The sequence below is a fragment of the Bombus impatiens genome, unplaced genomic scaffold (assembly GCF_000188095.3).
Source record: "Bombus impatiens unplaced genomic scaffold, BIMP_2.2 scf_0640, whole genome shotgun sequence".
In the NCBI taxonomy this organism is placed as follows: Eukaryota; Metazoa; Arthropoda; class Insecta; order Hymenoptera; family Apidae; genus Bombus; species Bombus impatiens.
This window is the reverse complement of record NT_177059.1, coordinates 2,303,348-2,328,275: the sequence shown is the minus strand read 5'-3', so window position 1 is coordinate 2,328,275 and position 24,928 is coordinate 2,303,348. Positions and strand designations below refer to the sequence as shown.

Here is a 24,928-nt window from a genome sequence, read left to right as displayed (position 1 = left end):
TTTCTCTCCTAGCCACTAGGACGGGACACGGTGACAGAGAGAGTCGCGGAGGGAGAAGGAGAAAAGGCTCGGGAAGAGCGAGAGAAGCGGGCCGGGGTGAAATCGCAGTGTCATCTGCTGGCGTAACCTGCGGCCAAGGGTGAAGGGCGCATGTGCCATCGACACGGTCGACGATGGTCCGCGAACACGATTGGACGGACCAGGGACCAGCCTCGACCGTCTATTTTTCACCGGCGCCACCGCTCTTAGTTTTGACCGATGATGCATCCGCGAGTAGATTCGCCAACTGCCGGATAAAAGCTCGGTCGGTGCATTTCGGGCGAGCGCGCACGCGAACGCTCGCGGCCTCTCGCGACAGAGATCAGCTTTTAATGCCTCGTCGAACGATTGCAAGCGCGATGGTTGTCCGAGACGTTCGTTGACCCTCTCTGTGTACCGTTCCTCGGCGGCCTTGTGCAGGTCTGTCCCTTGGGATAATCTCTTTTGAAACCTATAGTTTTCCCTCAATAACTTTCTCAAATTCCGATAGGTCTTTGTAAAATTCGACAATAGTTCACTTCTCAGAGGATATTTTTCCTTCGTATTACCTTTCAAATTGTTACGGAGGCAACAGGTTCACAGGTCGATCGGCAGCTTTACAAACAATTGACCGATGTTATTGCCACGAGGAGCAGTTTTGTTTCTCCGTGTTTCAATTGGATTTGTTCGTCGCGTGACTAATTTCATCGAACGTTAAATGAAATTTTTTGTAAAATAAATCGTACGTTTAGCTTTTCTGCGACATGTCGTTGGAGTCACGTGCTTATTTCATCAGAAATAGAATGGCGAATAGTTATTGCGAGCGAGGTCAATGCTCGGTGTATCTAAAAACTGATAGAAAGATTTTTATTATTATTTATTATTTATTATTATTCGTCTTATTTCCCGTAATTTACGATCGAATTATATATTCTTCACTATCTTGTTTACAAATATTGTAGAAAAAATATAAATAATAATTAGCTATATGCAGCGACGAAAAAGAGTATCGACGGAGATTACATAGCTATTCTTGTAAAATCCTATACGAAAGTCTGGTTTGTGACAATGCTTCGTCGCTGTATATTTTCTTGATGTTATTAATTCGACTTAAGGTTCATCTTTATGGAACACCCCACGAACTTCTTATTTGAGAATTTTCGATTGACTTTGAAGAACGTCTCATCGATTGTTCCCTTAATTAAACGCTGATCGAACGAGCAATTGTTCAGCGAATACAGCGGTTTGCGTAGCATATACGTTATCTGAAATAATGCAGCGTCGCTGAATGTTGAGTGAATGGAAATTTTTGTTTAAATATTAAAAACTATATTTATACGATGCAGGAGTTTAAAGACTTGTAATTTTTCGAATGGAACACGTAGATTTTGTTTGTACAACAAGTTTTATGCAATTTTTATGAACACGACTAAATAAATGAAAATTTATTTCCTATCAGATAATATAGCGAGTACGTACCTTTACCTTGAACAATTTTTACGTTTCTGCGCGTTTAAATTTCTCACAAATGCAAAAAGATCTCTCTTTCAACAATGCAATTTCTATATCCTATTAGAATCCAAATATCTTTTGAAGTTATGAAATTTCATAATGAAAAAATTGGATCTTGAAACATAGAAGTTGAAACTGTGAAAGACAACGAAACTATTGGAAATAGATATTCGAATCGTTGCGGTGCAACTATTCACACTTGGAGAGTTTCGAGAGTCGCAGGATCAGGGAACTTTTCGATTTATGGATTCACGCTATGGTTAGATATTAATGGTGGAAGATGGAAGAGATCGAGGAGATTGCGTAAGCTCCAATAAATTCGAGTGTTTTAAATTTCAGGCGAACCGAAAAGATTTTCTATGAATTATTATTTTTTTATTATTATTTTCTTTTTATTATTATTACATATCGCGTCTATATACATCTACGTCGTATCAGTAATATCGTAAAACATCTGCGTACATGTCGTTTAATTAATAAATACGTTTTTTAAATGTCCAATAATCCTGTCCTGTCCAATAATAATGTCCTCAAAGTACATCAAAGTACATCACCGTAAAAGTAAAATATGTAAGAACTAAATACCTTCCACGTCATAAATATTTCACTTCTGAAGTGTAAAGATTACCTTCCAAACCTTTGCACAATTGTTTCTTACTGACAGATATGCTTTCTTTCTCTATTTAACGAGCCTGGGTAGACCTGGTCGGTAGATTAAAGCGCTTACCGTAAAGATACATATGCCATACTTTAATTGTAGCCGACTCATAACTGTTTTACGTTTAAGTCTCATTTCTTTCAGGTACTTGCCGAGACCCAGTGACCTGCCTGTTCATTGTTGCCTTTTCATTCTTAGCAGCTGAGAAAGTAATTTTGCAAGAAGTGAAAGTAATTTGCAAGAGTCTCTTTATGAAAAGAAAAATAGTTTTATTTGACTATATAAATTTAAGCTTTCAGCAATTTCTCGTTTTGTACTACGATTTACGTCCAATTCCTTTATTCGATCTGTGTCGTACTCGACTTTTCTCCCAAAACGTAATGCAACTTTGAGATCAAAATTTCGGAAATCAATTCCGACATTGGCGTAATACATTCCCTCCATACACGATGTACAATTTTTCTCTTTTTTTTTTTGTTTCTGCCGTATTTTTATCTTTACGATAATGAAAATTTTTATTCTATATTTTCGACTTCTTCTTCCGCGTAGAATCACCCCCTTTCCGCTTGTACCACCAGTTACCAACCACCCTGTATATGAGATATCTTTTCTTATTTCCATTAGGAATCGCAATATTTTACCATATTTATATACAATGACTTACGAAAGTGCTTGAGCATTCGCTACAGAAAATTTTTATAAACAAGTATATTATGCGGAAACTATTATATATACTATATTATACACATATATATATATATTATTCTGAAACTTTATTAACATTGCAATGAAACACGATCATCGTGATTGTATTAGTGAAATTTGAAACCAATTCGAAAATATATATAAAAGATTGCAAGGTATTTATTGGAAAATCTGATAAAAAATTAGTACATGACGCATGTTAATCACTATTATAAGCATCCTCTATTATTGATACATACAAAATCTAATAACCAATAAATATGATAAAAATAAAATGTTCAGAAATTGTATACCTTGTACGGATATAGATTTAAATAATATACACTTGAAATATATGAGAAGTATACCGTACACTCTATACAATCATACTATGCTATACAGGTAGTTCGTAATTACTTTACAGTATTTGTTTGCTTTATTCCCTGCTTGCATACCTGCTCGGGTGTGAGGGATATATAAGGCCCAAATTTTTCTCGTGGCCACTAGTTCTACTGTTATTCTGGTGCGGGAAACATGGAGTTCTTAAAATCGCTCCTTGGCTTTAACACGAAGAAGGTGGACTTTATGTCAGAATTACCTCTAGAGATATCTCAAATAATACTCCGGAAGCTGGATCCTGAATCTCTCTTGATAGTACCGCAAGTTTCGTACGCATGGCACGAAGTATGTAGTTCTGATTGGTATTTGAGAAAAACAGCAAGGGACTATTTAAAACAGAAAAAAGAGGAAGAGGAACAGAAAGAAAAGGAGGATAAAATTTTGCGCTAGATATTTTTGGATATCTTATATGATATGAAATATAACATTTTTACTATACCAAAGGTATATACAATACATTTGTTTACGGCAAATTCAACTATGATAGTCGGTTAATAAAAGTAATTTTCTAACATTTTTACAAGTATTTATTAAACATAAGATATCTAAAAATTTGTTATAAAAAGAAAGAAGATTCAAACCACCTCATATCAACTTTTTCTACTATCTTACAGTAAAAAATATATAAATGATTAAATGCAATCTAAACGAAATTGTTTGTAAATATTCAATATAACTTCCACTAAATTATTATTAACTGTATACAGACTAATATTACATAACTCTCACATGAAATTTTTTACACGCATTCCTCATACATTTGATTCTCACTGTTTAATGTTACAAATAGCTTTTAGAAAAAAAATATGATATATGTTTGTTTGACGATTGGTTTAATCGGGAGTGTAAACTTCAGATGCTTTGATAAAAACTTCACACATTTACGTGTATATATATATATGCATATCAAGATATATTATAATTGTTATTATTACTAAATTTTTTGAAATTTGAAATAACTTTAAAAATTGAATAAAAAAAGGAAAGTTAATTTTTTGTTTTCAAACTCTCTTTTGAAAGTGTCATATATTGTAAATATTACAAGATAAATCGTAATAAAATATAAAATACTGCATGCGCGAAGTGATTAAAACGTTCGAGTTGAAAATTTAGATTCTAAATAATAAAGTTTAAGTGTAGTACATTTAACATTAGTTAAGAATATTGATACCTTTTAATCTCTTCTTCTGTTAACATGCATTCTATTAAATGAATGATATAATATTGACTGATGAATATTTTTTATATGTATGTGCTAATAATACACACATATATTTTTTTTATGAACACAATACAAAAATTTGTTAGAAACTTTTTCATTCCAATTTAAAAACATATAAACTACAATAAATATTAAAAATGCATGTTGACAGTTTTCAATCTTGTTTCAGTGAACCATTAATGAAAATTATAATTTCATAATGATGATGATGATGATGATGCTGATGATGATGATAACGACGACGACGACGACGACTACGACGACGACGACGACGACGGCGACGACGACGACGACGACGATCGTATTTTTTATAACGAAAACTATTTTGGTGAGGATAACGATAACGACAGAAATTGGAACAGAGGGAATAATCGACCAAGAGGAAATCGTAATTGTCCTATATGTATGATGCAGAATGCTCAGGTGCCGCTCCTGGTTTTCCAAAATTTATAATTATTGTAAGGAATCTAGTAAATTCAGTAGATTTGATTAAAAAAGTTAGTTGATAGGATTAGATTTAGATGCATTGGTTTAGATCGTAGTTTTTTATGAAAAATTTCAATTTCCAAAAATGTACAAGATATATATAATGTGTATTATTTACGTAACAATGCCTCCGAACGCCAGAAACTCTGGCACAATAAAAAACTAAACACGATAAAAAATGAGCGGTATGATCAACTTTATCAACGCATTCCTATTTTGTCCGCAATGGATATAATCTCGTTCAAAATGTGTCTGCACCACCAACATGGAAACCAATCGATTTAAAGCTTTAGCGCAAGCGCTAGAAAGGATGGCGTACGTTGCGCCCCTGCTTTTAGGCAAAGAGATTGATAAATTTCACCAAAACAAACCAGAGAGCATGGACAATAAGAATAAGTAGCCGTTAAAGATCCATCGTTCTTCGACATCATTCATCGGTAGCGATTTAACCGACATGAGTCCTGGACTTGGACACGACCCTCTCCCTTCGTACAACATCACCGCATTAGGTAAGGTCAAATACGTCTATTCGTTTTTTCTTGCATGTCGCGTTTTCTTATAATATGTAACCAGTAAGTTGTACAAGTCTTATGAAATGCAATTATTCTCCTATCATGTTCAGGTAATACGGCATTGTGTCTGTGGCAGCAACCGCAGCATATATTGTTTCAATTGGCGAATTTCTGCTTCGCGTTGTCGTATTCAGCACCTTCTTCGAAGAAAGGGATATTGTTCATGCATTCTGTCCTAATAATAGGTTAATAGATTTATACATTTTCCGGAAGAAATCAACGGAATTTCTCAAATCGAACAACTCGTTTATTAAACTTCGCAAATTTTGTCATTTCAGGATTCATGCTGTTGTCAGGCTGGGCATGGCACGTGATCTGCGCACCGGACATATTCTCTTGGAACTTCAGTTTCCTGGTATTGAACATCGGTCAACTGGTTTATATCGTTTATCAAATGAGACCGGTCCGATTCGACCCTGAATTGGAGGAAGCGTACCACACTCTTTTCTATCCATTCAAAGTGAGTACTTTAAAACGTTCGCGAACAGTCCTCAAAAATTTTGTATGCAGTTACTGTTACCGTCGTATAGAGAATGATAGTTAGTCGCGCGATTTCAATGCTTAATGATTCGCGCATCTGTAGATATAAGACGATTTTAACATTCGCTGGTTAATTAAAACGTCAGAAAAGTCTCCAAAGGGATTTTTGCAACAAAACAGCGATATAGATTGTCAGAATTGTTACGTGTAGAATCGACTTTTATAAGGAAGATTTTATCGTTGAAAACAGGTGTCTCGACTGCAGTTTAAGAGGCTAGTGTCCCCAGAATTCGCATCGATAATGTCGTTGCATGCAGGTGAAGCATACGCAATGCAAAATCTAACTCGCACAGACAGATTAGGGCTACTGCTTAGCGGCAAGGTAAACGTTCTCAGCGATTCGAATTTCCTGCATCCTATCCTGCCTTGCGAGTTCCTAGATTCGCCGGAATTCGAGAGCTCTCGGGCATCCGTGGATGACAAATTTAAGGTAAAAGTTTGATATCAGATTAATATTATCATTTGAAAAATTTACTATTTATCTGTCTATAGTAGTAATCTATCGCAATGTCGTAATAAATCGGAATTGGATAAAACGAAACAAAGAAAATAATTATAAAGTTCGAAAAGATGAATTTATTACATGAAGTTACAATAATTTACTTTTGCGTTCAGGTGTCGATTGTCGCCGCAAGCTCCTGCAGGTACTTATATTGGCAAAGATCCGCGCTGGAGTATCTTCTCGTGAAGGAAGCATATTTAGCCACAGTTTTAACAACGTTAGTTGCCAGAGACATTGCCACCAAATTGTACGCTATGAACAATAAGGTAATAACAATCTCTGGTGGTCATTAGTTCCGTTCTTTTGATATGGAGAATAACTACAGTCATTGGTAGTACAACGTTTATCGAATCCAAAGGATGATTAAAATTGCTCATTTGCGAATTTTTATGGAATTTTTATTAAACTTAAATAATTCTCGAATTAACGTATCGCCATAAGAATATAAAACGGCGTAGAAAACGTAGCCCGCGAATCGAAGATAACATTTTAATACGACGATATTAAGACGTTTGTAAGATTATTCTGCTCGATTAAAAACAAATGAACATCTTTTTCTTAGAATAACATCGGCTTAGATTGTTACAGATAAAGGATCACATTTGGATATAAGACTGCCAACTATCAGCGCGGGGTTAACGATAAATAGCGAATACAGGAGCCCGAGAGCATCTAGACAAGCATTGATTCGCAGGAAGGAATCGTCGATGTCTTCCGATAATGGTAATCTTTTCTACTCCAATTCCTATTCGATTTTAATATTTTATTCGTTTATTCAGTCAAGTATTGATCAAAATTAAGTTCATATTTTTATTTTATCGATATTCCTATAATTCTTTCTTAGGTGTTTCTAATCTGAAAGATCGTCAGGCGAACAATCTCTCGAAGAAAGGAGCGCCGAACATGGAACCTCTTCCAGAAATGCCTTCGTACGACGACTTGGCGTCCAGTGGTGTGGAGAGTTGGTTAGATTCGTCGAGCAAGTATCACAGTTGCGAGATCGTGGACGAGGAATAACAGGAGGCCTCCTTAACGCCGGACACATTTTACGAGGGTGATAGTGAATAGTGCTGCGTTAGGGAATTGCATAATAAATCAAACGAAGACTGCAGTGTTTTAACCGAACTTTATTCCAACGAACTAAGTGATAATGATAAAATAAGCCAGATCATTTCCAGTTGGTGGTTTCCTTTGACGAACGAGAAACTTCATAAACGAGAATCTACTCGCACAGTTTAGAAGAAATGTCGATTTTGATATAAGTTGTTATAATTGTAAGAATAGAATGTCGGTATACAAGTGTGCAACGCGTTTAATTCTGCGTTGATTTTTTTTTTCATTTATATATCATTTATAACATTTTAATTCTTTTCCTTTCTCTCTCGATTAAAAATATGATAAATATCGTAAAATAATTTTTTGTTAAAATGTTCGATTAATGTGTCAATTAAAAAACATTATGGTAGAGTAAACATGCAAACTATAAATACGATCTACGAAGACTTAATCAAATGGATAACTTTTAATATCTACTTTATTGAAACATAGATATTGATATACTAATTAAATATTTAAAAACTACTTAATGAAAAAAGTGTGTATTAGTGTGTGAAGTAGAATTGTTTTATTTTAAACGTAAAGAAAACATAAGTAAACGATAAATCGATATTCTGGTAGCCTAAGTCTAAGCAAAATGAACACCAAATGAGACAGTCGTAGCGCAAGACACACTCTAAGGAACGGAAATAGTGTTTAATCAAAGAATAAAATGAGCGTGGAAAGCTCAGGTGTAGTGTTCAAAAATTTACCTGAAGCACGTTTTTACACAATTTAGAAGCAGTTTAACACGCACAAGAAGCAATTTTATTCATTTTTAAAAGTAAATTTTCAACAAGCTTTTCCGCGTGGAGTTGTATATTTCAAATCGCGTGGATGTTGTAATTTTGAGAATCAATTTATTAAGCTACTACAAAAATAAATATTACTAATCGATATTACTAATTCGCAGCCTCGCTAGATCTATAATTCAGATGTCGTTAACGTAAATAGCAGAAAAATGCTGTCTAAATGCAAGTTTCGAGCGATAATTGTGTGAAAGTTCTTGTGCAACGAGGTATCCAGAAATTCTAATTAATATAACTATCACCGTTCTATCAATATGCATTGTAATGTTTAAATACACATTTTATATAAGTTTTAATTACTATTTTCCTGTCAATAAATATAATAAATAAAAACAAAAACTTGTACGGTTCATTAATCAATGTTCACTCCTCCATCTGCTGTTGATTTTTGCCTTTAATTAAAACATTGTAAACTCTGCGATGGATAATCATGCTGAAACAGGAATATTCGTGTTGAAATTAATTTTTAATTAACGAGATAGATCGAAGAATCTATTACATTATCACAACATTTTTAGGATATTTATAAACTATTAGAATTATATTATTTTTTTTTTAAATAAAATTTTGAGAATAGAACTGAATATTTGTATCTGTAATATAACTGAATATATGTAATATTTATATGGAAGATAATTACAATTAACGCATATTGAAATGTTCGACGTATTCATTTCACGATGTTTCTTATGGATTATACATATTCAACTCATTTCATTAATGGTCAATCCAACATTGCGATATACACTGGCGCACATAACTCGTAATTTTACTTTTGTACGATTTTCGTTTCATTTCCACGTTTGTTACCCAATAAACTAGTCTTGTTACCTGATTGTAACTTGCTTTAGGAACGTAAAATTTTACTTGTGATTTGTTCGATTCTCACGATATGAAGTAATCGTTCCATAATCTCCCATCCTTGATTTAACGAACATTATAAATTATTAGCTCTTTCAGTTTTAATAAAAATTTCATTTATCCAAAAATGTTGTATATTTCACAATATACAATATATACAATTTCTAAAAATTCGGAGTCGCTTAAGAACTTAATTCACATAGAATTTTTGTAAAAATATTCATTGTCATATCTAAAAAATAAACATTCGTTTCAATTCTATCGGAACAGACGAATACATTAAATAAATGTTATCAAAGAATGAATTTTTTAAATGACGATGAATCGATGTTAAGGAAGTTACGTGTTCAAAGCGTTATTCACGTGTCTGCAAGAAGTTATTCGCGTATAGTCTGAGACGATCAGATAGATTGACAAAAACGAATATAGGCTAGCAATTAACATTTGCTTTATTATCTTTTCCCTCTATCTTGACCGAAGGGCCATTATCTACTTTAATTCAAAGTGGCTCGAAATATAGCACGGATAGTCGAAACGGACCTTCAGCGGAAGAAGATTGATCTGATGGCGAAATACGACGGTCAAGTCATTCGTAAGTGTAATTACCAGCGGAGTTCACTGAAATAACCCAATTACAGTATCTACGATTTCATGAACGTCAGCGGAAAACTACCATTCTTCTGCTTGTAAAATGCAATTGGTCTGACATGCAAATCGACATTTCATTTTCCAGGATAATTTTATTGCTTTCTGTATAATAAAACACGATCAAATTAAGCGCAATACTAGTTACGATCACCCATTCAAAATAAAATTAATCGTACATTTCAATTACGTGGAATTAACATCGATGTGCTTGTGTGTAATTTTGGTATTACGTAAACACGTTCTGCGTGATAAATCGGTATAAAATGGTTATCTTGATTAAGGGCACCTGAATTAACAAAGACGATGAGCGTTGAAAATTATCACGACTTTTCAAGAGATAGATGATTTCACGGAATGAAGCGATAAGAACGACGAAGAATGTAGTCTATTTCTCTCAGACCTGTCTTGTAGTCAAAACCTTGCTTGACAATGTTCAGTGAACTTCGAACTATCAAATCTTTCGTAGTATTAAAACGTGAAAAAGCTCATTATGCATCGGATAATATCTAACGACAGTATTACGTCAGAAGCAATACATTCAATCCTTAAAATACAAAACATGATACGTATTATCCTGACTGTTTTAAAAAATAAAAGACACAAATTATGTCTGTTTGATACTAAAACTTAGACACATATTTTTGAAATTACGAATTTAAAAATGATTAAGAACAAGAAATTAAGTCATACGTGTTACGTATTTTTCATGAAATTACGAACGTTTCAAGATTCATATGCCAGCCACTGTTCCTCTATTCTCCTCATTTCCGATTCGCTGCAAAGTGTAACGACCACGGAAACGCTTCTACAAACGTGTTCTCGACTCTAATATCGAGCAATCGGAGCTTGATCGTTTGTGGTACGAAAATGCCGATTCGCGCCTTTGCTTATGCAATTGGGTTACAAAGGATGAGGAAAGTGTAACATTCCTGCCTCATGACGATGTCGATATATATATAATCCGTTTCTACCTACCTTCCTTTATTAAAAGATATTCAGCTTCGTGGATATTTCCCATTCTACAAATTGGTTTAATAATCTGATTCTTATTTTCATTCTTATTTTAGGTCTAAATCTAGCTCTAAATCTGAAAATTTCTAGCAAAATTGCGAGCCCAAATTTGACTAAAAATCATTCGTAGAAAATATTTTAAATTGCCGCAGCATATTGAAATTTTCAGCAGGAATAATAAGAGTGTGTTGGAAGAAAATGGAACACAAGGGAAAATGGTCGTGAAAGGATATAGACGGGAAGGTGGATCGAAAAGGGGTTAGCGCGAGGGAAAGTAGGATGAAGGTATACAAGTAAACAGTAACGAAGTGGTATGTAAGCATCGAGGAGCTGAAGGAAGTGTGCAAGATGCGCGCATATAAACGCATCCTTCACGCGTCCTTCTCGCAACGTTAAAGGTTATGTTCCTTGAAATGAGCAAGGAGGGTGCTCAGCAGGAGAAAAGTTAATGGGGTACATGTGAGAAAAGGTAACGTTGAATCAGAAAGTTACATAAAGATGGGAGAATTAAAATTCGAAAGTGATACGTACTGTGTGTAATAACACGTTAAAAGTAAAAGAGAAATTATTCAAAATAATCGAATAACAGCTAGTAAGAATAAAAGAATAAAATTCTTCCGAAGAAGATATCTTCTTATACATAATACGTAAATCTTCGATCGAGTACAAATTGTCCAAAAGATACTATATAAATATGGAATAAATATAAAATAAAAAATGTAATGAAATTAAGCGAACGAATTACTGATTTAATAACATCGATATTTCTGATAACATCGAATTAAATTTATTTTACACTCGACCCGGTCGAGGTAATAAACTATAAGAAGGGCAGCGACCCTGTAAAGTAATACCTGGAAATAACGCGTTATAATGTACGATGGAGGAATCTAGAAGATGGATAAGAGTACAGAAAGTTAGGAAGAAAGGCGGTATTGAAAAATACGTTTGGCCAAAGTAAGTGGTAAAAACGGAAGGAGGGTAAGGTCCAGCGAGAACGGGGTACAAGACACCTAAGTAAATAGGAAGTAAAAAAAACAAGAAGAACGGAGACAAAGAGAGCGTAGCGCGGAAGAGGGCAAGGGTGAACTACTAAGGGAACGAGCTATCAGTTGGAAGCGACTAAGGCTAAAGGGGAATACAGGAGGGAAGTATTGTGGTGAAAGAGAAATGTTCGGTCGTAGTCGTGGCGGGGGTGCGAACCGAAGTTCGTGGGAAGTTGGCGAGATGATAGTGGCGGGTGCTGCCACCTGCGTGGAGGGCGTGGCGCTAGTTTTATCGGAGTTTAGTCTAACGAGAGCTTTGGCACGCGTCGCACAAGTCGGAAGCAGCACTCGTGTCGCTTTAGTCAGCCGCGTGAGAGCGAGAGAGTGACAGAGAGGGCGTGAGAGCGCGAGAGGCGAACGACGGAGAGGGAAGAGCGAGAGGCACGTTAACGGTGAGCGTGAGCGAGACAGAGAAAGGATAACGGTAGAACGTCGAGAGGACCAAGTGGAATACAAGCGAGAAAAAGATAGATCGGGAGAGAGTGGGCTAGGTACGGTAGCAAGTAGTGAGATGGGTGTATGCGTGTAGCGGAGAAGAGCAGATCGACGGCGACGACGACGAAGAGAGAGAAACGATGTCGTGAAGATGAATGAACGAGCATTCGGACGCAGTTGATGTTACGACGATGGGGAAGGTTCCCAAGTGGAGAACGCGGTATGTATCGGCGCCGCCAGAACGAAGGACAGCAGATCTAAAATCGCGGTGCTGATCGTGCAGACGAGGAGCATAGCGGCGGCAGTGACCATGGCGCCCCTGCTCGCATGTAAACAGTGCTTCATGCTCGACGCACGCTTCGAGAGTAACGTTACTGGTGTCAGCAGCATTTTTCTCATCGAGAGTAAACGTAGCTACAGTCGTCGTCATCGTCGTCGTCGTCATCGTTGTTCCCCAAGTTCTCGTCGGTTCCCCCGAGTTCGATGAACAGCCATCATCGAAGTTGCAACGTCGTCGTCGTCGAGAATATCGCGGACGTCCCCGAGGCAAGACGGTATGGATGGTAGAGACGAGTCATGATCCTCGTCCTGCCACGTCGCCGTTGTCCTCGTCCTCGTCCTCGCCGTCGCCGTGGTGGTCGCCGTCGCCGCCGCCGCGCGAAACCGTGTTCCGGCCGTTTGTGTTTGTTGATTCGTCGTCGATGCGTCGAACGTGTGTGCGCGTGCAAGACGCTGAGCCAAACCTTCGAGCGACGGTCAAACGTGATTGATGCGTCACGCATTCAACTGCTATCTAACAAGTGGTAACGAGCCCGAGAAGCGAGTACGTTAGTGTTTATCCTTGTGAATCTTATAAAATTTTTACTTTTTTTCCCTCGTTGTTACGTCCTTCTCTTACCTCGTCTATATCTTTTACGCGAACTCGATCAGGTTTTAGTTGTTCCTTTTGTATCATCGACAGATAATCGAACGGTGGTCAGAGTATAAAGAGAGAGCACATGTAACCTGAGCGAACGTGCACCGCGAGAGCAGCGTGAATGCGGCGTTGTAACGAGTCTTGATGATTTTCGTCGTAGTATGTAGAATTATGCCTGAGATGTCAGAGATGTGTTCCGCACGCGTTTAAAATTCATCTTAACTTCCGTATTCTCCGAAGCGTTTTTCGTGCAAAAAAATTGTATCGTGATCTTTTATCATGGAAATTGAAATTGATTTGACACGCGTCAGTGCAAAGATAGTCTGTTGCATCAGTAGTAAGTGATACTTGTACCCGTCAACGTATACCTTCCTGAAAACTCGTGTTAAGGTTATTTGCAGCTAATAACTGTGTACCGCATCGATTTTCGAGAGAAACGTTTTTGTAAACGGTCTTAAACTTATTCGAGTACAGCGTCTCTGTGTTGTGACAGATAAAATGGAGCATTGTTATTAATTCTGAAGCGTTATAGTATTACGACTTTACGCGATCGTGACTTTGTTAGAATTGAGGTTATTTTCTTAAAAACGATCAATTTATTCGTTAACGTGTATCTTGCAAAATCTATCGACGACTTTTTTAAAATTTCGGTTTGATTCTAGAAATCTAATCTATATAACGTTTTTCTACCGTACGTTATCTCCTTCTTGCTTTTGATTAAGAACCACCCGGTAAAGTTAACGCGGAGAGGGAAGCTGCAACGTGTATCGCAAATCTGTCTCGTTTCTTTTCTTTTTCCCACGTTTCTTATTCGTGAGAAGTTTCATTAATACGAATTTCATTTATTCAACTTCTTTTTCTATAAGCGTTGAGCTAATTTCGGAAATTTGTTACATCGTTGGCGGTGCTGGGCCTTTTTTACACGAGTTTCTATGTATCGTGAAGCTCTATACGCGTTGTTCGGAAGTTCGATAGTCGAATCGAATGGACAGGTGGCTCTGTGCAAATCTTTCACGGATTCCTCGGTGTGATTTCGATCTCTTTATTCTATTCGACGTTCCATCAATTGTCTTTTCTTCTGCTTTCGCTCGGTAAGAATTTCGAACGACTAATTTTGCCATTTTTGTCAGCTTCAATTTAAATTCGTATTATTAGTTATGCGACGTAAAAGAAATAAAGATCGTCATGTTACAGTTTAAAATACTATGGATCTTGTTTCTTTTGCGATAAGCTTTTGCTTACCACACGTTCGATGATAAATTTTCAGGAATTGCGATTAATTCGCTGATATCGATGCCAGAGGGCAGCATTTAGTTTTGTCAAATAATCATTGTTTACAAAGTCAAATGTAATTATTGACGATTAAAAACGAAGTACTCTCGCTAAATGACTGTTGTTTATGAGTAGATTATCGGAAACGTGATGTTATCGTTTTGGCGAATACTTGTAAAAATTGTAATTCGATATATATTTTAACGAAGAGATATTCAAGCGGTAATTTTTTGATTTAGTTAATTTATCGTAACGTTAAAAGTACGAAAGAGTAAATATCCATTTGCTGGAAATACGTATTCATACGCCAAAATTTATTTATTTAAATCATTACTCTGTAAACAAATTTGTGAATGTCATTGAAACGTGCATAAAGATACGTGCAAAATTGTGATTAACGAAATTGTACGGATTTTTTTTTTATAAAAATGCGTAAAATGGAGTGTTCTCTTTTAAAGTTTGCATATTAAAATTTTGATCTTGAAACCGGCGATAAGAGAATGCACACGATATCAGCGCATTGCCGAAGATTTATCTTCGAAGAATTAGGCGGCCTGGTTTCCGATCGGAAAACATAAATCTCGAAAGCTGGCTGGTCGATCGCGTTTGATAAAAGTTCTGGTCGCTAGACTTGCTGAGATTCGTGATCAAAGTTGAGAGTTTCAGCCGAAATTGTTAGCTTTCAACCTTTTCTTCCATGTCGATCTTCAGAAACTTTCTGGACGCTAGTTACTTTCGACTCTATCTGTCGAGTTGTTTTTCGTTGCAAGGAGAATCGATACGTCTCTAGTCTCGACGCATCTTTCCAACTGTCCGGAAGCTGGAGACATTTCGTGAAACATGTAGAAAATTATAGGAACTTCGCTGAACGATGTTTTGTCCCGAGATGAGACAGACATTAAAATGCGTTTGCACAAAAACGTTTCGATAACTGAGGTTACATTTGATACACAATCTCTTTCGAAACATTGCCAGAATGGAGTTAACGATCCAATTCAGTATAACTGAATAAATATTGCTATCTGTTATCATGAGTTTTTAGAACGTGGGAATTCGTTCAGCGCTGTCTTAAAAGCTTCAGCTTTGTTCTACGCTTTGTGAAAAAGATAACAATAAGCAACGAATGAATAGACAAATACAATATTAAATATACTTTAAAGCTGCAGTATTAAAATTCAAATTGAAACATTTATTTAAAATTTAAATACGAATGTTTTTCAAACGCGTCACCGATATGAATCAAAAGTTCAATTCTGGATTAACCTAGATCTAAATTAGACTCTACAACTTTTTCAAATATCAGTGGATCATCTACGTGAATCTACGATCTCAAAGAAACCCTCAAGTATAAATAAGCGCCAACGATCGAAAACTTTAGTAGATCCACCAGCCCTTGATACGAAACTACGTAAATATCTAGTTACCAGTAACCGATGTATCACGCTACTGGTATTTGATATTTACTCCAACCCCTATGTTCCACTACAATAAATATAATAAATGTGTTTTGTAATCACGGTCCACTTTGAAGACTAATTGTAAACTACCAAGTTAATCTGGTAAAATCAAATATCGGAAGCATGATTGTCATTTCAAGCATCGATGTGTTCGTACCGCTAAAAGAAATTATAGAACACGTAGAATTACTGTTAATTTCGAGTTGAATTGTTCTTTGGCGAACCGCTGGATAATATGTAATTAACCACTGATTGTCGTGTGATGTTTCAGACGAATTCACGGGCCGTTCGTGTTGCGAAACGAGCCGCGATATCCAGTGACTCGTACGCCGATGAGAGAAAGGACGCGGTTCGCGCGAGTGTTAGCACGCGAACGATCGATTACAGGGCTCGATCGGACATCGTGACTCTGTCTGGTCGTTCGGTGGTGAGGCAAGTCGATGGCAATGGTGTTGCACGAAGTGATGACCTTCTGCGTGGCCGAATTCGGAAGAAGCTCATCTCTGTGTTGCCCCTTACTATTGACGCATACGTACAGAAGACTGAGGTGTATCATTCCGCACTCCAAACAACATATCGCTTATCCACCATAAGGTAAGGAAATGTTTTTTCTACGAAGACCATAAGATATGAAATCGATAGAAAAATAAAAGTATAATTATTATGATAGTTACTTTTGAAATATACAGGTTTGATTGATTTTAGTTCTTTTATTTTAGCTGTTGTTGGAACGTTTTACTCTTTCTAAAATTCCAGTACGATCAAACCTGGATATCGCTATCAATGATCTAAGTTTATGTACCATCGATATGTTCATTCGTCGTTGAACGAATTTCCGTTAAAAATTGCCTGTTCTGAAAATAGATTATCTCTTGGAAAATTATACGATCTCGTAAAAAAGAAGGGCTTTTGTAATCAACGTCATACGCTTTTGAATGTGAATGATATTAACGTCGAACTCGAGTATTCAGCTTTATGAATAATTTTTTATTCACCTTGATCGGATATATGATAGAACTTTTAAATATATTTGCATAATTCGAACAGGAAGATATTGTTTTGTAAAGTTTCTCATACATATGGCTCGAACGTATTTTATTTATTCGTCAAGTGGTTTATACGACGTGTTCCTCCGTATTATTTCTTAAACCGTTTTATAAAAGCTCAGAAGTATAAGTCGTAGAAATTTTTGCATGACGGAACTCTGGTACATTTAAGCAATAATTCTTACACAAATTATCTCCTAATACCATTCATTCTAATTGAAGGGAAACAAGCACGGATTTAAAGATTTTATATAAACTACAAAATACTATAATTCAATTATTATATCACAGTTTCAACATCATAATTTACCTTCTTATAAAATTTATCTACCATTTGTCGTATCAAAATAGGAAATTTCTTCAATCACATGAAATATAGAAGTAATTCGATTATTGTCCATGTCCAATTAATCATGCTTCATCGTCGTACGCGGAATTCGAAAATTATAGATTAAATTTCCTTCGTTTCTGGTGACGTGCGAAATCAGCTTTAAACACGATCGATGTATGACCGATCTATACACGAGACCTGTACATTATATTATTTATCAAAGTTTAATGAAATTCACTGCGCAGAATCGATTGCAACGAAATTTCGCGCACGAGTATACATATAATACACGTTGGATCAACGTATCGTCGTGCGATGTGTTCGAAAACAAACATGCAGCCACGGCGTGCAGAAAGGATGAGCTTCTCTTTCATTTGAGCTTGGCGTCGCTTGATTTGTATTTAAATTTATTCGAGGCTGTTTAACGCGTTCCAGAAACGCATCGCGTCGTAACTCGCATCGCTTTCGAAACTTCCATCGCTTTCGAAACGATACATCGTATCTCTGCAAGCGGTAGAAAATTCGAGGCCACGGGTTAGTCATTAAAAAATTAATTGCGGCATGCGATCTTAACGTATTACCATTTACCTGTTGCGCGTTCGTGACGACGTGTAAAAAGACGCGGTACGATCGAGTCTCGTGAACTGTCTGGTATTACACGGGGGTGGAAACAAACCTGCGATAGAATCGATTGCGATACTTGGTTCTTCTATGAGAAAGTTATCCGGGTTGATCCTATTGTGGACAGTTAATTATAACAGTTTTCGGTTAAGCTTCCACAATATCAATTGTATCATAGTTTCGTCTTTACTCGTGTCCAACAAAAGTTTTCTCATCTTTTCCTTGCCTTTCTTCGTGTAGCGATTCGCATTAGACGAACTAATATTATATCGGACAGAGAACAAAGCTCACAAGCAGACGTGTCTAAAAGAAGTCTCGTAGGTCGGCCAATCGAACGATATTTGTTAATCGTTGCAACGCCATTACGGGACAAACAACGCAGTTTACTTGGTTAACATCGTTTGCGCGGAAGTAATGTTTGCTTTCGTCAGCGACCCTTGCTTTAAACGAGATTATAGGCCGCAAAGGCGAGCTTTTATTTTTATCTCTATTCACTCCGCAGATCGTGATCTGGCTAATAAGCGTTTTCCGGATGCTATTCTAACCCTTTCTTGTGTACACACTAAAAAGCCGTGACATTTTCCCCCCAATCGCCAATCGCCTTTTTACGAACTTCTACGCGTCATATTCACAGGGCCAAATTTCCCTATTCATATCGAGGTACTACCAATTAATATTTAAGTTAAATTATGTTTGGACTTAATTAATCAGTGTACTAAATGCTACAATAAATACAATGGCGATACTTTTTGTGGCCATTCTTTTTACTTCGCTTATTATGTTTCGTAAAATAGTTGTAGCTATATAATGTTGTTAACGATCTAAAGTCATTAACAGTGTCTCATAGGCAACATATTGCGCAACAGAATTACCACCGAATAATTACTGCGCGTGACATTTGCATATACACGGCACTCGGTTCGTAGTTATTTTCGTTATTGTTCGTAGAATGTAATGTTTCTAAACAGTCGGTTTCCACTAGAATTGCATGTTTCCAACCCGCCATACATCGCGCTCGACGACACGTGATTAGCAGCTAGCGCTTCCTAATAGAGAGTTTTAATCGCCGTTTGTGTCTATTCTGTTAATGCCGTTAATTATTCTATCGTGACGAACAAAATCGTTTTTCCCCTTGATCGTATAGTAGCTTTTTCCGTGGAAATAGAAATAAACATCTCGAGAACTTTTAATCACGGATTGTATTTTATAACTTGGTTTATGTATATGTTGTGTTGATACAAATTATCATAGACACATAATTAATAGTTAGATAATCGATTAGACGTTTTTCCTTCTTGTTTCACGCGACAATAATTATTTTCACAAATTGCAACTTGTTTCTCGTTAACCTTTTCTTCGTGAACGAAAGTCTACCTCTGTAGTGGTTTCTGTAAAGCGAATATTCGGTATAGAAAAGTGGTTTAATGCGATCGACGGCATAACGAGCTTGTCAGCAAGCTAGAAAGATCGTGCGTTAATTGTTATCGAGTATTAATTAATTCTTTCGAGTAAACGTCATTTTTTTATCTTCGTTAAGGTTTAACGAGGAAAAAAATATGCCGATAACTGTTATATCAAGTAAAAAGTTGAAAGATTCGAAATTTCCTTCTCAACACAGTTTTGTTAGATTTTAACCAGTATTAATTTCACAAAATATCAATTTTATTTTGCGAATTGTTATTTGCGTTTTATATTAAATACTTATAAGTTCAAGTAAGTAGTCGTTCGTTTAATTCGGGTCTGCTTTCGGTTTCAATCGGTTACAAAGATCGACAAAGGGAAGACCTGAAAGTTTGCTTGCCAAAGGACATTGTAGTTTTGTAGAAGAACATTAGTCTCGTTTAATTACTTTTACTTTTCGCCTAGTCCCTCAAAGAGTTGGCAGAATATCAAAAACTCTTTGCCCCTTTGGTTCCTACATCGTTCCATCATTTGCATTCTATTTGCCTTTCTTTTTGCATCGACGAAACGTCTTGTTCCTGCATATGGATCGTACAACTTGATAATGCTATATATCGCTTTCAGTTTACATATATAATCACAGCATATCGGGTTAATCGAAACATTTGTTCGAGGAGACGCTGGTTTTCGATGGAAATTTGACCGAATCCGAATCACGAACTAACGAGCAATCTGGACAAACGAGGCTAATTCATGCGGCCAACTGTCGTGAAAACTCGAGGCACGAGCGTTCTAGAAACGACCGTGTATCTATACGCGTTCTCCAGTGAAGCTTAAATACTCGCAACCTACGTGAAAGCTTCAACCTCGTCAATGAAATGGAGATATAATGGAACGAATTGGGATGGAACGAGGTGACGTGTATTTCGCGAGTATACTCGCACTTTACGCTTGGGCCTGTGTTCTCTTTTATATTTGAAATGCAGGACGACAAACAGAGCTGTGGCATTTTTGTTCATTTCATCGAAACGTTATGAGAAAATCGAGCGTTCATTGGGTATTTCAATGAACATACGAACCACAACTGCGGAGAGCCATCGTTTTTTCTCCATTTTTATTTCCTATTTGGTTTCGGGGGATTAGGAGATTCTCAACCGAAACCTAACACTTTTTGCTCGATTGGTTTATGGTTTCGCATTGGAGGTTCGCGGTATGTTTGACTGTGAATAAAGCGAACCGTCGAAGTGGATTGGATTTATATTGTTATGGGAACGTTTTACGTTTGACGAATATATGATATAACTTCTTGATGTCTTTTAATGCTTTTTATTGCTGTTCGTGGTTTGAATCGTAATCGTTGGATGTGTAAATTTTATTTGTTCCAGGGAAATAATTTTTAAGCGATTTGCATCGAGCGTCGTATGATATTTTTATTCTTAATTTGCATATTCATTCTCAGCTCCACGGTTACGATGCTCCTCTTTTTGTATTTTATAAAGATGTTCATTGATTTTCTTGTAGTCTCGTTTTCGTATAGTCGGATATTCCCTACGTCTTTGAAGTTTCATCGCCAAACGGAATTCTCTTTTTTCATCGCGAGTAAAGTTTCTCGTGTTAAAGGGGATGTTTTTGCATGATCTCGTTCCTTCGTCTTCTGAGACGTTATCACAATGCATGGCATGGACCTCTGTTTGCCTTTTGACGTTACCTCGTTTTATTGTTGGACGGTCTTGGAATTTTTATGGTTTAAAGAGGAACTTCCCGCCACTATGCATGTTCCGCGTTTTATCGTCGACGGTTCTCCCGATAGCTAAAACGTGACAAACTACAAACACAATGGAAAATATTTTATCCCTTTCTTCATCGATATCTTCCATCGTGAAAATTTTCCTTCATTGAATTTTTTCAATTGAATTTTTCATAAACAACACGTGTACCATAGTATTGTAGCGTAGTATGTATTGTAGCGTAGTATTGTAGCGTATGTGTAGCATAGTATTCGAATGAAAGATTATTAATTGATTTCTGAGAGACGAAGTCCTCGTGTGTATACACGTATGTGTATGAGTGTGTGTATTTGACATTCTTTCTATAAACTCGGGCTACAACTTTTTCAACAACCTGCATAATCCGAAGAAACTTGGCAAGACAATGTTTAATCTGCGATGCATTATTAAGAATCGATCCGCGTCATACTTTGCCGACTGATTCCATAGGATCTTTCGATCACGAAGTTCTCACGATGGATCGGGTATAGCGTCGTATAATTAACTTTTAAATATTTGCTCGCAAAAGAGAGGCGGAGATAGGATTTTAATCGCGAACGGTATTTTTCATCGTGCATGTATGTATGGAATATACGTGATCAGATCGAGCGGAAAAAACATTGAATGGCGCAATCTTGCCTTTCATGTTCCGGGTCACGACCTGGGATGCGCGTGTGCCATTGGATCTTTTTAAAGATTTTTTCCTTGTGTCCATTTCAGCTTTCTTTGGTCTTGCACGTATGCTGTCGTTGCTTTACCGAGAAACTCGTATCTGTTCGAACGTATAATTTATTTTGATGCGTAACAGACAAGGAAACGTATTTGTAATCAACGGGCTAACCCGACATTTGGGACGTCGTTTGTACAGGATCATTTGCATGTCCGTTTCATTCGCGACTGATTTTCTCCGACATTAGGAACAGGTGAGCCGTCAAGATTTGACATATTTCCACAACTATTCAGTCTCGTTGCTGCGGTTTGATAAATCCTAGTCGTCCATGCTGACTCATTAGCATAATAGGGGTTAATTTCTAAGCAATGGACAGGTATATGCGTCGACGTATTAACAAGCTCGAATTTTTGGTATTATAAGTTTCAAAAATGTGGAAAAATAATTAAATACGGGCGAAGATAAATGTCCCGAGAGACATAGATTTAGATTTTGGACACCGGGTATAGCGTTCTGGTTAAGCTTAACGAAGATATATTATTTTCTTGCAAAATGTGAAATAGATGCAGCTTTTATGATAATGTCAAGACGAATGTTAGCTATCACGGTAACGTGACTTTGAAATTCCAAAATCTACAGCACGATTCACATTTTCGTCTTTATTACGAGTTATTGATGTCTAATGCTCTAAAACTAGCGGTGCTTTCAGCTGGATTTTCCCCTTATCCCTCTTATAAATCCGTCACGGTAAAAAAATTCTTCTCGTGAATGGGACGCTTTGTCATTTCGCCTTTCAACTAATTTCAGAATACGTCAAGATGGGAGGAAAAGTTGGAGAAAATTCAGCATAAACCAACTCGTTTCTCGTCTTATCTAATTTCTTGCGTATCTTTCATCTGGTTTATGAAAAGCTACGTTCTAAAGATAACTGTACCACTTTTTGCTATCGTACGAAAATATTTGAATTTCGAATCGTTTAAATTGAATTGTCCTGTGTAATACTTTAAATTAATATCTGCGATATTATAAGCACTAAAAATTGAAGCAATAAAATTAAAATTAAAATTTTAATAAATTTCGATAAATCCGAAACTTTTCATCAATACGATTTACTTCTACTTTTTGGTTGTAAATGCGTTTGTTAACAATGCTGGTCTTTAGCGCTACTTTATCGATGCATTGTCGTATTTGCTACAACTTTTAGTTTAGACATCGTCGTAGTTTACGGATTTTGCGTTGGCCACCATTTCCTGTACAATGAAATTACTTTCTTTGTTGTATAAAAGCAATGCTTTACGGCAGCTTACGTCAAATAGCGTTACGTATATTAAGAAAAATCTAAGTGGACTAAAGTAAACGTATTTTCTTGTTAAATAATGCATCAGTGAAATAAGTTGATTATGATATAATACTGGTTTAACGACCAACGAATCCGCTATCTTTTAATAAACATAATTATTACACAGTGAATAGAAAATTATTTTTTAATCCATAATACATTCAATAACGGAAGTGGCATTTCGCAAAATCAAGAAGAACGAAAAATCTTTTCCATAAGCTTCTTTGCTTCTTTTAAAACCAGTTGTTTAACAAGATAATATTTTCTGATAATATTTGGTGTCATGATAGTTCCATTATTCCGATAACACGTTTGTCTCTAGAATACACACGCTTCTCCCCTGGACATTTTAAACAATTTTAAGATAGAACACATCGACGCCGAGAAAGACGGTCCACAAATCTCGACGTTACATCAGAGTCAGATATATCGTTTTTCTCAGGAATTCTGTCCCGGATAAGTCGGTGCATATAATCAGAATCGAGGAATACGCTATTTTCAAGTAAAATTTTATTTCGTTCAAAGTTTAAAGAGATTAAATAATTCCACGTTTTCCGTAGAAATAATTTCTGCTTCGTTTTAATATGATCCCGAAGGATGACACACGTCCATGCTACTCGAGGTCGGAATTTGAGACGATCCTTAGTTCAGATAGTCATTAAAAGATAATTAGTGATTAAAAGTTTGCCGACAAGAGTTGAACTTTTCTGCCACTTTTTGCTCGAGTTAGTCTCAGAACGGTTCGAATAGCGGTTCATTAACGAAAGAAATCACGAATACTTAAGCGGGTTCTTGAGTTTTTACAATTTTCTTTTGAATCTCTTGCAACAATGTATAAAATATACTTCTTCGGTGTTTAAAGATTCCTGTTAATAATTAACAAATTAATAACTGTCGAATCGAGTATCTCGTTAAATTTGATGGATAAATTTTTTAAATTTTCCAATATAACATCGTGATGGTATTAACAATATTATTATGTCGATTATAACAATAAGTGCTCTAGATGAGAAACGGAGCAGATAGCGATTATTTAATACAATCAAATTTATTTTACGTATGTTACATGTACAATTGGTGTTTAAAGAGTAATCGTCTAATGGTCCAAGATAAAAAGGACTACGTTGTTCTGGTCGATTCTGCTTGGGGATAAACCCCACGCGAATCACCCCTTGCGGGTGAAAGTTAAACTTTACCTCGAGAGTATTGCTAATTTAAAACGCCACATTTCCTGCCAACTAGTTGCATTCATTTAAATCACCTACCAAATGTACGGGTCTAATTACAACCAAAGCGAAGAGGGAAAAACATTTTTCAATAATCGTACGATTAATGGAAATTGTTTAATAAAACGATCGACGTGCAATCTTTTGATATCGATGCTCTATTTGTCGACGATTAATTTAATCGAACGACGTTCCCCGTCGTAATTGTAATAATATTACAAATGTATTAAAGTAAAACTAGTATCTTCATGCCATATATTACTTGACATAATATCAAGGGGTTGATCGTTCATCCTTGTCTCTGGTCTTAATGTGGCATTTTAACGCGTTCTTCTTATAAAATTATAACGACGATTAAAACGATTGAAACTGGTTTTGTCTCGAT

General features: G+C 36.3%; 3 protein-coding genes across 7 annotated transcripts in view; 2 read left to right on the top strand and 1 right to left on the bottom strand.

Annotated features, from left to right (window-relative positions):
* LOC100743441 (elongation factor 1-alpha) overlaps window positions 1-188 on the bottom strand; it is an 8,491-nt gene extending 8,303 nt beyond the window's left edge. Inside the window, exon 1 of the mRNA XM_012389328.3 lies at window positions 10-188. The gene's annotated coding sequence lies outside the window, so the exon portion shown is untranslated. The remainder of the gene's footprint in view (window positions 1-9) is intronic.
* Window positions 189-5,278: 5,090 nt separating this feature from the next.
* Window positions 5,279-7,859, top strand: LOC100743317 (popeye domain-containing protein 3-like). Of its 2 annotated transcripts, XM_003491863.4 has the most exons (7): window positions 5,280-5,488; window positions 5,602-5,736; window positions 5,830-6,011; window positions 6,282-6,521; window positions 6,707-6,859; window positions 7,172-7,316; window positions 7,438-7,859. In XM_003491863.4, exons 1-7 carry the CDS (start codon window positions 5,434-5,436, stop codon window positions 7,608-7,610), a joined length of 1,083 nt encoding a protein of 360 aa, XP_003491911.1. In that variant the 5' UTR covers window positions 5,280-5,433; the 3' UTR covers window positions 7,611-7,859. The 2 variants fall into 2 exon arrangements, with proteins under 2 accessions (XP_012244636.1, XP_003491911.1); XM_012389213.3 differs by lacking the exon at window positions 5,602-5,736 and having other exon boundaries at window positions 5,279-5,488.
* Window positions 7,860-12,270: 4,411 nt separating this feature from the next.
* The window catches only part of LOC100743074 (blood vessel epicardial substance-like), a 69,288-nt gene continuing 56,630 nt past the window's right edge, over window positions 12,271-24,928 (top strand). The window contains exons 1-2 of one of the 4 annotated variants that reach the window (XM_033322468.1): window positions 12,271-13,321; window positions 16,415-16,737. The gene's annotated coding sequence lies outside the window, so the exon portion shown is untranslated. Of the gene's footprint in view, window positions 13,326-14,086; window positions 14,506-16,414; window positions 16,738-24,928 lie in introns of those variants that run through there. The other 3 variants (XM_003491861.4, XM_033322465.1, XM_033322466.1) reach the window with 3 other exon arrangements.